Below are 15,236 nucleotides of genomic sequence, written 5' to 3'. Positions count from 1 at the left end.
CCTTGCTTGGCGAAACAACGCCACCTGCTGGAGGGAGACTGATTTTCTGCCGAGTTGGGCCTCTCTTCCAATTCCTCTCTGTTATAAGTGACAGTGAGAGTCTGTTCTCTCCCTTCCAGCTGAAGAATGAATCTGAGCAGTCCTCCCAGCAGCAGGGCAGACTGAACGAGGTCATACGGGCCATCACACAGGTAAGAACATTGATTGATTGATGACTTTTACTGTCCTTCAAGAGGATATTGTTTTAACAGCTCACAAGGGACATGCATAAAGAAACAAACAACAAGCAATAAACTAACACTGCTCCTGTCTTTCACCTGTAGGTCATCACATTCTCGGGGGCCATCGGGCTGCAGTCTAACAGTGCCTGTCTGGTGGGGCATCTCCACCTGGCCCACATGTCCACCAGCCATAGCCGCACAGCAGGTAAGGACTACAAAACAACATGCCTCAGACCTAACATACCTAGAGATTCGTGGCTCCATAGAGATCATATAACTCAGTGATTCTATACAGTCGTGGCCAAAAATATTATCATCCTTGCACTTGTTTCAAATAATGCACAATTCCTGTAGACCTTTCTGTTGAAGTTAAAACATATTTTGGTATCCACATACACTACCAGTCAAAAGTTTGGACACACCTACTTATTCAAGGGTTTTTCTTTATTTATACTATTTTCTACATTGTAGAATAATAGTAAAGACCTCAAAACTATGATATAACACATATGGAATCATGTAGTAACCAAAACAGTGTTCAACAAATCTAAATATATTTGAGATTCTTCAAAGTAGCCACCCTTTGCCTTGATGACAGCTTTGCACATTCTTGGCATTCTCTCAACCAGCTTCACCTGGAATGTTTTGAATAGAGAAAAGGATTAATTATCCTGTTTTGTGTTTCTTTGTGTACCGCAATGAGCATGGAGAAAATAAAGAAAACCAGAGAACTATCTGAGGAGGTCAGACACAAGATTGTAGCCAAGCATGGACAATCTCAAGGCTAGAAGTTCATCTCCAGGGACCTTGATGTTCCTGTTTCCACTGTGCGTAATGTTATCAAGAAGTTTAAGGCCCATACCACTGTAGCCAACCTCCCTGGACGTGGCCGCAAGAGAGAACTTGATGGAAGATTGCAGCGAAGGATTGTTTGAATGGTGGAGAAAGCACCTCGATCAACTGCCACACAGATTCAAGCTGACCTTCAGACAAAAGGTACGACAGTTTCAACTCGCACCATCCGTCGCCAACTCGATGAAAGGGGGTTATATGGTAGGAGACCCAGGAGGACCCCACTGCTGCGAGAGAGACATAAGAAAGGCCGACTGCAATTTTCCAAAACACACCTGAACATGCCAAAATCCTTCTGGGAGAATGTCCTGTGAACAGATGAGACCAAATTAAAGCTTTTTGGTGAAGCACACCATCTCTATGTTTACAGAAAACAAAATGAAGCCTTCAAAGAAAAGAACACCTTCCCTACAGTCAAACATGGAGGAGGTTCAGTGATGTTTTGGGGTTGCTTTGCTGCCTCTGGCACTGGGTGCTTTGAATGTGTGCATGGCATCATGAAATCAGGAGAATACCAAGGCATTTTGGAGCACAGTGTCGGACCCAGTGTCAGAAAGCTGGGTCTCTGTCGAAGGTCATGGGTCTTCCAGCAGGACAATGACCTCAAACACACTTAAAAAAGCACCCAGGAACGGTTCCAGACAAAATGCTGGACTGTTCTGAAGTGGCCAGCAATGAGTCCAGATCTAAATCCCATTGAAAACTTGTGGAGAGATCTGAAAAGAGCAGTTGGGAGAAGGCACCCTTCAAATCTGGGAGAACTGGAGCAGTTTGCAGAAGAGGAGTGGGCCAAACTGCCAGTACAGAGGTGCAGGAAGCTCATTGATGGCAATAGGAAGCGCTTGATTGCAGTAATTGTGACCAAAGGCTGTGCTACCAATCATTAAGTCTAGGGTGTCAATACTTTTGTCAATGCCATTTCTGTTTATTTTCTGATTTAAATGGATGTATTAAGTTCTGAATGAAAAACAAAGGTTCTGTAATGTTACCGGTAAAATAAAGAATTGTGGAGACCAAATACTATTTTTAGGGGAAATTGTGAGTTACAGTGGGGGAAAAAAGTATTTAGTCAGCCACCAATTGTGCAAGTTCTCCCACTTAAAAAGATGAGAGAGGCCTGTAATTTTCATCATAGGTACACGTCAACTATGACAGACAAATTGAGGAAAAAAAATCCAGAAAATCACATTGTAGGATTTTTAATGAATTTATTTGCAAATTATGGGGGAAAATAAGTATTTGGTCACCTACAAACAAGCAAGATTTCTGTCTCTCACAGACCTGTAACTTCTTCTTTAAGAGGCTCCTCTGTCCTCCACTCGTTACCTGTGTTAATGGCACCTGTTTGAACTTGTTATCAGTATAAAAGACACCTGTCCACAACCTCAAACAGTCACACTCCAAACTCCACTATGGCCAAGACCAAAGAGCTGTCAAAGGACACCAGAAACAAAACTGTAGACCTGCACCAGGCTGGGAAGACTGAATCTGCAATAGGTAAGCAGCTTGGTTTGAAGAAATCAACTGTGGGAGCAATTATTGGGAAATGGAAGACATACAAGACCACTGATAATCTCCCTCGATCTGGGGCTCCACGCAAGATCTCACCCCGTGGGGTCAAAATGATCACAAGAACGGTGAGCAAAAATCCCAGAACCACACGGGGGGGCCTAGTGACTGACCTGCAGAGAGCTGGGACCAAAGTAACAAAGCCTACCATCAGTAACACACTACGCCGCCAGGGACTCAAATCCTGCAGTGTCAGACGTGTCCCCCTGCTTAAGCCAGTACATGTCCAGGCCCATCTGAAGTTTGCTAGAGTGCATTTGGATGATCCAGAAGAGGATTGGGAGAATGTCATATGGTCAGATGAAACCAAAATATAACTTTTTGGTAAAAACTCAACTCGTCGTGTTTGGAGGACAAAGAATGCTGAGTTGCATCCAAAGAACACCATACCTACTGTGAAGCATGGGGGTGGAAACATCATGCTTTGGGGGTGTTTTTCTGCAAAGGGACCAGGACGACTGATCCGTGTAAAGGAAAGAATGAATGGGGCCATGTATCGTGAGATTTTGAGTGAAAACCTCCTTCCATCAGCAAGGGCATTGAAGATGAAACGTGGCTGGGTCTTTCAGCATGACAATGATCGCAAACACACCGCCCGGGCAACGAAGGAGTGGCTTCGTAAGAAGTGGTGCAGGGTTCTAAGGCACTGAATCGCAGTGCTAGCTGTGCCACTAGAGATCCTGGTTCGAATCCAGGCTCTGCTGTAGCCGGCCGCAACCGGGAGACCAATGGGGCGGCGCACAATTGGCCCAGCGTCGTCCAGGGTAGGGGAGGGAATGGCCGGCAGGGAGGTAGCTCAGTTGGTAGAGCATGGCGTTTGCAACGCCAGGGTTGTGGGTTCGATTCCCATGGGGTATGAAAAAAAATAAAAAAAATAAAAATTAAGAATTATGTATGCACTAACTGTAAGTCGCTCTGGATAAGAGCGTCTGCTAAATGACGTAAATGTAAAATATGTAAATGTAATTTCAAGGTCCTGGACTGGCACAGGCCAGTCTCCAGATCTCAACCCCATAGAAAATCTTTGGAGGGAGTTGAAAGTCTGTGTTGCCCAGCGACAGCCCCAAAACATCACTGCTCTAGAGGAGACCTGCATGGAGGAATGGGCCAAAATACCAGCAACAGTGTGTGAAAACCTTGTGAAGACTTACAGAAAACGTTTGACCTGTGTCATTGCCAACAAAGGGTATATAACAAAGTATTGAGAAACTTTTGTTATTGACCAAATACTTATTTTCCACCATAATTTGCAAATAAATTCATTAAAAATCCTACAATGTGATTTTCTGGATTTCTTTTTCTTGTTTTGTCTGTCATAGTTGACGTGTACCTATGATGAAAATTACAGGCCTCTCTCATCTTTTTACATTTACATTTACGTCAATTAGCAGACGCTCTTATCCAGAGCGACTTACAAATAGGTGCATTCACCTTATAGCCAGTGGGATAACCACTTTACAATTATTATTATGAAAAAAAACAATTTGGGGGGGGGGGTAGAAGGATTACTTTATCCTATCCCAGGTATTCCTTAAAGAGGTGGGGTTTCAAATGTCTCCGGAAGGTGGTGAGTGACTCCGCTGTCCTGGCGTCGTGAGGGAGCTTGTTCCACCATTGGGGTGCCAGAGCAGCGAACAGTTTTGACTGGGCTGAGCGGGAACTATGCTTCCGCAGAGGTAGGGGAGCCAGCAGGCCAGAGGTGGATGAACGCAGTGCCCTCGTTTGGGTGTAGGGACTGATCAGAGCCCGAAGGTACGGAGGTGCCGTTCCCCTCACAGCTCCGTAGGCAAGCACCATGGTCTTGTAGTGAAATAGGGTGCAGGCCAGGCAGCAGGCTGTTAGCCAACCTGCCAGCTTAGTGGAGTCTGCCAATAGCATAGTCAGTGTAGTCAGCTCAGCCATACCCATTGAGACTGTGTCTGTGCCTCGACCTAGGTTGGGCAAAACTAAACATGGTGGTGTCCACCCTAGCAATCTTATTAGGATAAAGACCTCCTCCATTCCTGCCATTATTGAAAGAGATCGTGATACCTCACATCTCAAAATAGGGTTACTTAATGTTAGATCCCTCACTTCAAAGGCAGTCATAGTCAATGAACTAATCACTGATCATAATCTTGATGTGATTGGCCTGACTGAAACATGGCTTAAGCCTGATGAATTTGCTGTGTTAAATGAGGCCTCACCTCCTGGTTACACTAGTGACCATATTCCCCGTGCATCCCGCAAAGGCGGAGGTGTTGCTAACATTTACGATAGCAAATTTCAATTTACAAAAAAAAAAATGACGTTTTCATCTTTCGAGCTTCTAGTCATGAAATCTATGCAGCCTACTCAATCACTTTTTATAGCTACTGTTTACAGGCCTCCTGGGCCATATACAGCGTTCCTCTCTGAGTTTCCTGAATTCCTATCAGACCTTGTAGTCATAGCAGATCATATTCTAATTTTTGGTGATTTTAATATTCACATGGAGAAGTCCACAGACCCACTCCAAAAGTCCTTCGGAGCCATTATCGACTCAGTGGGTTTTGTCCAACATGTCTCTGGACCTACTCACTGCCACAGTCATACTCTGGACCTAGTTTTGTCCCATGGAATAAATGTTGTAGATCTTAATGTTTTTCCACAAAATCCTGGACTATCGGACCACCATTTTATTACGTTTGCAATCGCAACAAATAATCTGCTCAGACCCCAACCAAGGAGCATCAAAAGTCGTGCTATAAATTCTCAGACAACACAAAAATTCATTGATGCCCTTCCAGACCCCTTCTGCCTACCCAAGGACGTCAGAGGACAAAAATCAGTTAACCACTTAACTGAGGAACTAAATTTAACCTTGCACAATACCCTAGATGCAGTTGCACCCCTAAAAACGAAAAACATTTGTCATAAGAAACTAGCTCCCTGGTATACAGAAAATACCCGAGCTTTGAAGCAAGCTTCCAGGAAATTGGAACGGAAATGGCGCCACACCAAACTGGAAGTCTTCCGACTAGCTTGGAAAGACAGTACCGTGCAGTACCGAAGAGCCCTCACTGCTGCTCGATCATCCTACTTTTCCAAATTAATCGAGGAAAATAAGAACAATCCAAAATTTCTTTTTGATACTGTTGCAAAGCTAACTAAAAAGCAGCATTCCCCAAGAGAGGATGGTTTTCACTTCAGCAGTGATAAATTCATGAACTTCTTTGAGGAAAAGATCATGACCATTAGAAAGCAAATTACGGACTCCTCTTTGAATCTGCGTATTCCTCCAGGGCTTAGCTGTCCTGGATCTGCACAGCTCTGCGAGGGCCTGGGATCGGGAGAGACACTTAAGTGTTTTAGTACTATATCTCTTGACACAATGATGAAAATAATCATGGCCTCTAAACCTTCAAGCTGCATACTGGATCCTATTCCTACTAAACTGCTGAAGGAGCTGCTTCCTGTGCTTGGCCCTCCTATGTTGAACATAATAAACAGCTCTCTATCCACCGGATGTGTACCAAACTCACTAAAAGTGGCAGTGATAAAGCCTCTCTTGAAAAAGCCAAACCTTGACCCGGAAAATATAAAAAACTATCGGCCAATATCGAATCTTCCATTCCTCTCAAAAATTTTAGAAAAAGCTGTTGCGCAGCAACTCACTGCCTTTCTGAAGACAAACAATGTATACGAAATGCTTCAGTCTGGTTTTAGACCCCATCATAGCACTGAGACTGCACTTGTGAAGGTGGTAAATGACCTTTTAATGGCGTCAGACCGAGGCTCTGCATCTGTCCTCGTGCTACTAGACCTTAGTGCTGCCTTTGACACCATCGATCACCACATTCTTTTGGAGAGACTGGAAACCCAAATTGGTCTACACGGACAAGTTCTGGCCTGGTTTAGATCCTACCTGTCGGAAAGATATCAGTTTGTCTCTGTGAATGGTCTGTCCTCCGACAAATCAACTGTACATTTCGGTGTTCCTCAAGGTTCCGTTTTAGGACCACTATTGTTTTCACTATATATTTTACCTCTTGGGGATGTTATTCGAAAACATAATGTTAACTTTCACTGCTATGCGGATGACACACAGCTGTACATTTCAATGAAGCATGGTGAAGCCCCAAAATTGCCCTCGCTAGAAGCCTGTGTTTCAGACATAAGGAAGTGGATGGCTGAAAACTTTTTACTTTTAAACTCGGACAAAACAGAGATGCTTGTTCTAGGTCCCAAGAAACAAAGAGATCTTCTGTTAAATCTGACAATTCATCTTGATGGTTGTAAAGTCGTCTCAAATAAAACTGTGAAGGACCTAGGCGTTACTCTTGACCCTGATCTCTCTTTTGACGAACATATCAAGACTGTTTCAAGGACAGCTTTTTTCCATCTACGTAACATTGCAAAAATCAGAAATTTTCTGTCCAAAAATGATGCAGAAAAATTAATCCATGCATTTGTTACTTCTAGATTAGACTACTGCAATGCTCTATTTTCCGGCTACCCGGATAAAGCACTAAATAAACTTCAGTTAGTGCTAAATACGGCTGCTAGAATCCTGACTAGAACCAAGAAATTTGATCATATTACTCCAGTGCTAGCTTCCCTACACTGGCTTCCTGTTAAGGCAAGGGCTGATTTCAAGGTTTTACTGTTAACCTATAAAGCGTTACATGGGCTTGCTCCTACCTATCTTTCCGAGTTGGTCCTGCCGTACATACCAATACGTACGCTACGGTCACAAGACGCAGGCCTCCTAATTGTCCCTAGAATTTCTAAGCAAACAGCGGGAGGCAGGGCTTTCTCCTATAGATCTCCATTTTTATGGAACAGTCTGCCTACCCATGTGAGAGACGCAGACTCGGTCTCAACCTTTAAGTCTTTACTGAAGACTTATCTCTTCAGTAGGTCATATGATTGAGTGTAGTCTGGCCCAGGAGTGTGAAGGTGAACGGAAAGGCTGGAGCAACGAACAGCCCTTGCTGTCTCTGCCAGGCCGGTTCCCCTCTCCACTGGGGTTCTCTGCCTCTAACCCTGTTGCAGGGGCTGAGTCACTGGCCTGCTGGTGCTCTTTCATGCCGTCCCTGGGAGGGGTGCGTCACTTGAGTGGGTTGAGTTACTGACGTGATCTTCCTGTCTGGGTTGGCGCCCCCCCCCCCCCTTGGTTTGTGCTGTGGTGGAGACCTCTGTGGGCTATACTCGGCCTTGTCTCAGGATTGTAAGTTGGTGGTTGGGGATATCCCTCTAGTGGTGCGGGGGCTGTGCTTTGGCGGAGTGGGTGGGGTTATATCCTTCCTGTTTGGCCCTGTCCGGGGGTTTCTTCGGATGGGGCCACAGTGTCTCCGGACCGCTCCTGTCTCAGCCTCCAGTATTTATGCTGCAGTAGTTTATGTGTCGGGGGGCTGGGGTTAGTTGGTTATACCTGGAGTACTTCTCCTGTCTTATCCAGTGTCCTGTGTGAATTTAAGTATGCTCTCTCTAATTCTCTCGTTCTCTCTTTCTCTCTGAGAACCTGAGCCCTAGGACCATACGTCAGGACTACCGGGCATGATGACACCCTGCTGCCCCCAGTCCGCCTGGCCTTGCTGCTATTCCAGTTTCAACTGTTCTGCCTGCGGCTACGAAACCCCTACCTGTCCCAGACCTGCTGTTTTCAACTCTAAATGATCGGCTATGAAAAGCCAACTGAGAGACCTGAGCCCTAGGACCATACGTCGGGACTACCGGCCGTGGTGACTCCTTGCTATCCCCAGTCCGCCTGGCCTTGCTGCTATTCCAGTTTAAACTGTTCTGCCTGCGGTTATGGAACCCCTACCTGTCCCAGACCTGCTGTTTTAAACTCTAATGATCGGCTATGAAAAGCCAACTGAGATTTATTCCTGATTATTATTTGACCATGCTTGTCACTTATGAACATTTTTGAACATCTTGGCATGGTTCTGTTATAATCTCCACCCGGCACAGCCAGAAGAGGACTGGCCACCCCTCATAGCCTGGTTCCTCTCTAGGTTTCTTCCTAGGTTTTGCCTTTCTAGGGAGTTTTTCCTAGCCACCGTGCTTCTACACCTGCATTACTAGCTGTTTGGGGTTTTAGGCTGGGTTTCTGTACAGCACTTCGAGATATTAGCTGATGTAAGAAGGGCTATATAAAATAAAATTGATTGATTGATTGTAGCAGATGCGAGCTTCAACTGGAAGCCAGTGGAGTGTGCGGAGGAGCGGGGTGACGTGAGAGAACTTGGGAAGGTTGAACACCAGACGGGCTGCGGCATTCTGGATGAGTTGTAGGGGTTTAATGGCACAGGCAGGGAGCCCAGCCAACAGCGAGTTGCAGTAATCCAGACGGGAGATGACAAGTGCCTGGATTAGGACCTGTGCCGCTTCCTGTGTAAGGCAGGGTCGTACTCTCCGAATGTTGTAGAGCATGAACCTACAGGATCGGGTCACCGCCTTGATGTTAGCGGAGAATGACAGGGTGTTGTCCAGGGTCAGGCCAAGGCTCTTCGCACTCTGGGAGGAGGACACAACGGAGTTGTCAACCGTGATGGCGAGATCATGGAACAGGCAGTCCTTCCCCGGGAGGAAGAGCAGCTCCGTCTTGCCAAGGTTCAGCTTGAGGTGGTGATCCGTCATCCATACTGATATGTCTGCCAGACATGCAGAGATGCGATTCGCCACCTGGTTGTCAGAAGGGGGAAAGGAGAAGATTAGTTGTGTGTCGTCAGCGTAGCAATGATAGGAGAGGCCATGTGAGGATATGATAGAGCCAAGTGACTTGGTGTATAGTGAGAATAGGAGAGGGCCTAGAACTGAGCCCTGGGGGACACCAGTGGTGAGAGCACGTGGTGCGGAGACAGCTTCTCGCCACGCCACTTGGTAGGAGCGACCGGTCAGGTAGGACGCAATCCAAGAGTGAGCCGCGCCGGAGATGCCCAGCTCGGAGAGGGTGGAGAGGAGGATCTGATGGTTCACAGTATCAAAGGCAGCAGACAGGTCTAGAAGGACAAGAGCAGAGGAGAGAGAGTTAGCTTTAGCAGTGCGGAGAGCCTCCGTGACACAGAGAAGAGCAGTCTCAGTTGAATGACCAGTCTTGAAACCTGACTGGTTTGGATCAAGAAGGTCATTCTGAGAGAGATAGCAAGAGAGTTGGCTAAAGATGGCACGCTCAATAGTTTTGGAGAGAAAAGAAAGAAGGGATACTGGTCTGTAGTTGTTGACATCAGAGGGATCGAGTGTTGGTTTTTTGAGAAGGGGTGCAACTCTCGCTCTCTTGAAGACGGAAGGGACATAGCCAGCGGTCAAGGATGAGTTGATCAGCGAGGTGAGGTAAGGGAGAAGGTCACCGGAGATGGTCTGGAGAAGAGAGGAGGGGATAGGGTCAAGCGGGCAGGTTGTTGGGCGGCCTGCCGTCACAAGTCGCAAGATTTTATCTGGAGAGAGGGGAGAAAGAAGTCAAAGCATAGTGGGAGAACATAAGCATAAGTGGGAGAACTTGCACAATTGGTGGCTGACTAAATACTTTTTTCCCCCACTGTACTATTTTTGGCCACGGCTGTATGTACTTCTGTGCATGACTCAGTATTTTCTTTTAAATACTTTAGGTGGACTTAGCTTGCCCTGTATAACACAACTAATGGAGTAGTGCTAAATGTGTAAATCCTGCCCCTTCCAACGCATGGAAAAAAGCTTAGTCAAGCACCCCCCTCTCTCTCTCTCAGTGCCCCAGGACTTCAGTTACCTCCCAGAGAAGAGTGTGATCAGGTCTGTTGTGGACTTCCTCACCGAGGCAGGGAAGAAAGGTCCAGAGTTTGCCCACCCTAGCCTGGTGAAGACAGTCCTGGGCCCCCTGGCCACAGTGGGAGGGAGTTACCAGTACCCCCCTGTCAACTGGAGCGCCATCCTGTCCCCTCTCATGAGGCTCAACTTTGGTACTGTGATACCCTCCCCACCTAACACTCTGTTCCACATAGTCATACACTCTCAGTAGGAAAGGACAAATAAATAAATAAATGAAAATATGTATACACATGCAGGCACACACACACACACACAGTGAAAGCTTAGCAATCATGTATTAGCAAAATACATGTTATTTCCCAACAGGTGAGATGGTCCAACACCAATGTATAGAGCTGGCATCCAACCAAGCCCAGTCTTCCCAGAGTGCATCTCTCTTCCTGGGGGTGTGGCTGAGCCCTCCCCTGGTCCACAGTCTTAGTGTGAGTCCTCCATAACCCAGTTTGTAATCCTCTATATAATATGCCATTCAGGGCTTTTCAATTCTCAATGTCAGTGGATGGTCAAAGTATTATGGGTTTCATTTTCTCCCTGGAAGTTAATTGGTCAATTATTGTTGTTGATTGGCCAGACATTACAGCTTGTAATAAACACCCCTGGAAACAAAGTGAAGAGTGCGAGCCCTCCATTCATTCTTCCTCCACGGTTCTCTCCCCCAGATGCGGACGCGAGGTCACCTGTACCACAATCTCTCTGTATGGATGAAGCACGTGTCGGAGGACAAGCTCCAGGTGTACGTGGAGACCCTGGGTCTGCAGCAGTTCCAGCAGGATGTCCGGCCCCAGCGCCTGGCCCTCTGTCTGTCCCTAGTACGGGGGCTGGCACAGGCCATGGCCCTCCCCAACCCGCCCAACACCATCTGGGCCGTCCTGTGTACTACTACAGAGAAGATCTTCAACCTACTCCCCAACCACATACAGGCAGGGGAAATCTTTATTTTTAGACAAGTACACCTGTCAGTTATTCTTCTTAGTCAATCATACGACAAGGAATGGCTGGTGTGCGAGACTAGTGATCACTAAACATATTGAATATCGACCATGCACTGAGATGTATGTCCATGGTTTATTATAGGACCAAGAGGTGGACCTGTACGTGGGAGTCTCCAAATGTCTGTCTGAGTTGGCTGACACAGAGATCGACCGCATCGCCCAAGTCACAGAGGTACTGATGTCACCTCACCTCACGCGTCATTAAAATCAACCTTCTCCAAAACCAATGTCTTCTTCCTGCTGCTTTTCTATTTTGTCCAAATCGATCACATCCCTTCTTTGAGTGATGTGTTGCTCTCTTGCCCCCTCTACAGGCTCAGATGGAAAAGACCGGCTTCATCCTGGCTCACCTCACCTCCCAGGGCCGAGTGCCACTCCTGGGCCTCAACGATGTCATCGCTGCCGTGCTCCGGGGTTGGTCCAGCCACAAAGTGGGCTGGCTCCTCCTGCAGACTTTCTACCAATGCCGTCTGGCCGCCAGCCCCAACACAGGTCAGCCCAGCAACCAATTAGCTTTCAGGGCTGGCGGATTTCAAAGTTGTGCTTGAACTGATCTGACCTTTAGACCTATAGAAGTGCCAAGTGGGGGGGGGGGTCAGGGGTATTTGCAAAGTTTTTGTAATATACTGCATAATTTATTGGTAATTCAAGTACTCCTAAAGTGTTTTTGTTCTAGCTGCAAAAGCACACGTGATTGAAATACTTATTAGTTGGATCACGTGTGCTTGTGCAGGTTTAGAATAACAACATGTAACGTCGAGGGTACTGGGGGACCAGCGTTGAGGAAACCCTGGTTAAAACAAGTACACTCTCTAGGTGTGTCCAAACGAATGGAGTGGCTTTTGGAGCTGATGGGACTCATAAGAAATGTTGCTTACGGAGTGACCTCTGTCAAATGTGGAGACACCAGGCAGGTCAGTACAGTATATTAACACTATTCTCAGAAACACATACACAGGTGCTGTGTTATTTCTGTGTATGTGTGTGCACGTGTGTGAACCTGTGTGAATTGATACACCGTCACATGGGATAGCTGGTATGTTTAGAGGTCACGTGCAGGTGAGATATTGGTACAGTGAGCTCCAAAGGTATTAGGACAGTAACTTTCTCACTCATCATTATTCCAGATTCTTTCAGGATTATCCGTAATCATGGTAGCATCCACATTAATGTAGACGTGTTTAGAAAAAATTATATTCTTATTTACAATAAAAGTGACTCCAAAATGACAATTATTTACCATTCATTTCTATTGGGCATAAAATAATCTGAAACACAACCAAAACAAACAGCAATTGAATCCAACAAATGTGTAGTCACAAGCTTGATGTAGTCATTGCGTGCTATGAATATGGGACCAAATACTTAATATTTTACTATTTTAATACACATACAGTTCATTCTGAAAGTATTCAGAACCCTTCCCTTTTTCCACATTTTGTTACGTTACAGCCTTATTCTAAATTGGATTAAATAAATAAAAATCCTCATCAATCTACACACAATACCCCATAATGACCAAGCGAAAACAGGTTTTTAGAAATGTTTGCAAATGTATTACAAATAAAAAACAGAAATACCGTATAAAAAGTCAAGGGGTCTGAGTACATTCTGAATGTACTGTATATTGTACATTTGTCCCAATACTTTTGGTCCCCTAAAATGTGTGGACTGTGTACATAAATTGCTGTAATTTCTGAACGGTTCACACGATATGGATGAAAATACCCTCAAATTAAAGCTGACAGTCTGCACTTTCACCTCATAGACATTGTATCATTTCATACCCAAAGTGCTGGAGTACAGAGCCAAAACAACAACACATTTGTCCCAATACTCTTGGAGCTCACTGTATGTGCTGCAGGTCTGTAGTGAGTGGGTTCTGGCTGAATGGCTATTATTCAGGAATTACTTTGGAATGTCGACCCTCGTGAAAATGGTGTGATTTCTGACCTGCGTTCTATTTGTTAGCATTGGTATGCTTTTATAGTCTTTTAATCAGGAAGTCTATTTGTGTGTTGCATATACTTGGGCTGAATAACCTGGACTTCATTTCCCATCATCCTGTGCAGGCCACAGACTTCCTGCTCCAGGTATTTGCTGCGGCGGTGATCTCCTGGGGCGACCACACCATGCCCCTCCTTCTGGGCGTTAGGACCCAGTGGTTTCCATGGCAGCAGGGGTCAAAGCCGCCCGGTCTACCTCACGCCCTCTACGGTGACACCGCGCTGGCCGAGCAGTCAGTCTCACTATGCCTGTTGGGATTGCCCCACAGCCTGAGACAGCTATTGGCTAAAGAGCCCTGGAGGGAACAGTCACAGAAGGTAGGTCCCCAACCTCCACACATTGATAATTTTCTTTGTGTGATGACAATGAGGTTTACTATGTGGAAAGCGATAACAAAAGACACTACTACGCTCTAAACAAGATAAGAGATGAATAATGTCCGTGAATTGGTAGCAGACAGTTACCAATAAGTAAACTGTTTTTGTGTGTTTCTTAGTTCATAGATTGGCTTTTCAGCATCACTGAAGGTCCTGAAACTGGTCTGTCAGAGACTTCCATCAACACTGCCAAAGGTGAGACACAGCGCCACAAAGCTCAATGTCCAATTCATAATATGGTCATTTAGCAGACACTTTTATATGGCAAAATAGGAAGTACATGCAGTATTTCAAGGCAAAAGGGTGAGCACACTGGCTTTTCCCCCCCCAAAACTAACATTGATGAAATGATTTTGGGCACTGACCATTCTCTACTTCTCTAAGTAGTGGTTTCTCACACCCCACCGTTTTTTCTCAAAGTAGTGGTTTCTCACACCCCACCGTTTTTTCTCTAAGTAGTGGTTTCTCACACCCCACCGATTTTTCTCTAAGTAGTGGTTCCTTACACCCCCCCGATCTTCTCTCCCTTTTCCGTACAGCTGCCTTGCTGGCTCTGAAGTCCTCCACGGAGTTCAAGAAAAAAGCGGTGTGGACGCGAGCGTACGGCTGGTAACCTGGGTCAACTTCCTGCTCTCCTCAGGGCTAACAGGAAGTGACGTCACAGCCATTTGGCCAAGCCTTCTTCAGCTGTGATGCTTCAAACACTCACTGCCTTGGTCTGCTTGTAGCAGTGTATTGTGGGCGGTATCCCAGGGCAGCAGCTGCGTATGGGTGGAGCCGCAGAGGTGACTTGGGGGTTAGGGGTGGATTTAGAAAGGGAGGAGAAGAATAATTCCCCCACTGAGCTGTCCTGCTTAAAACTAGAATCCTTAATTGTTTTGGTAAAAAGCTGAGGAATGGGCCTGAAGAAATGTAACCACTCTCAAATTCATAGACCGAGCTATGAATGCAAGGACTGACCATCCATGATATCAAAATTATAGTTTTAACCATGTTTTGAGGCTATACAGTGTTAGTTTACTTTTTTTTTTTTCTTTTACCAACATTAGAGTAAAACAAGCTTATATGTTGGGTTCTGATGAAGTACGACAATTGAACTAAGCTCACGAGGCAAGTTATATTCTTGAAGAATCAATGGGTATATATCAAAAATTGATGTAGCAACTAAGGATTCTAGCTTTAAAACTCCTGCCCTGTGGAAAGGCCCTGTGGAGATAGTCTAAAGACCCCAGTGCCTGCCCTGGCTTTAAGGTGGGCCATGAAACAACCTATTTTCCCCATGATAGTTTACAAGGCCTATATATAAGTAACCTGCCTTATCATTCCTGCCTATTGTACTGTGCAATTGTCTGCTTTAGTAACGTTATTGGAAAAAAAACACTTGTTGTGCAACCATGAGTTCCTCATTAAAACACTTGAGATGTTAACACGAACTGATTTTCTGATGT

General features: G+C 45.7%; 1 protein-coding gene across 1 annotated transcript in view; it reads left to right on the top strand.

Annotated features, from left to right (window-relative positions):
* Positions 1 to 15,221, top strand: part of focad (focadhesin) — an 82,472-nt gene extending 67,251 nt beyond the window's left edge. The window contains exons 33-43 of the mRNA XM_084156391.1: positions 120 to 191; positions 324 to 426; positions 10,334 to 10,543; positions 10,719 to 10,834; positions 11,072 to 11,332; positions 11,487 to 11,576; positions 11,719 to 11,896; positions 12,221 to 12,318; positions 13,477 to 13,728; positions 13,908 to 13,983; positions 14,328 to 15,221. Of these exons, the coding sequence (XP_084012517.1) occupies positions 120 to 191; positions 324 to 426; positions 10,334 to 10,543; positions 10,719 to 10,834; positions 11,072 to 11,332; positions 11,487 to 11,576; positions 11,719 to 11,896; positions 12,221 to 12,318; positions 13,477 to 13,728; positions 13,908 to 13,983; positions 14,328 to 14,401 (1,530 nt within the window). The 3' untranslated portion in view covers positions 14,402 to 15,221. The remainder of the gene's footprint in view (positions 1 to 119; positions 192 to 323; positions 427 to 10,333; positions 10,544 to 10,718; positions 10,835 to 11,071; positions 11,333 to 11,486; positions 11,577 to 11,718; positions 11,897 to 12,220; positions 12,319 to 13,476; positions 13,729 to 13,907; positions 13,984 to 14,327) is intronic.
* The last annotated feature ends 15 nt before the right edge of the window (positions 15,222 to 15,236 follow it).

The sequence above is a fragment of the Coregonus lavaretus genome (assembly GCF_964263955.1).
Source record: "Coregonus lavaretus genome assembly, chromosome: 39".
NCBI lineage: Eukaryota > Metazoa > Chordata > Actinopteri > Salmoniformes > Salmonidae > Coregonus > Coregonus lavaretus.
This window is presented reverse-complemented; position numbering and strand designations above follow the sequence as displayed.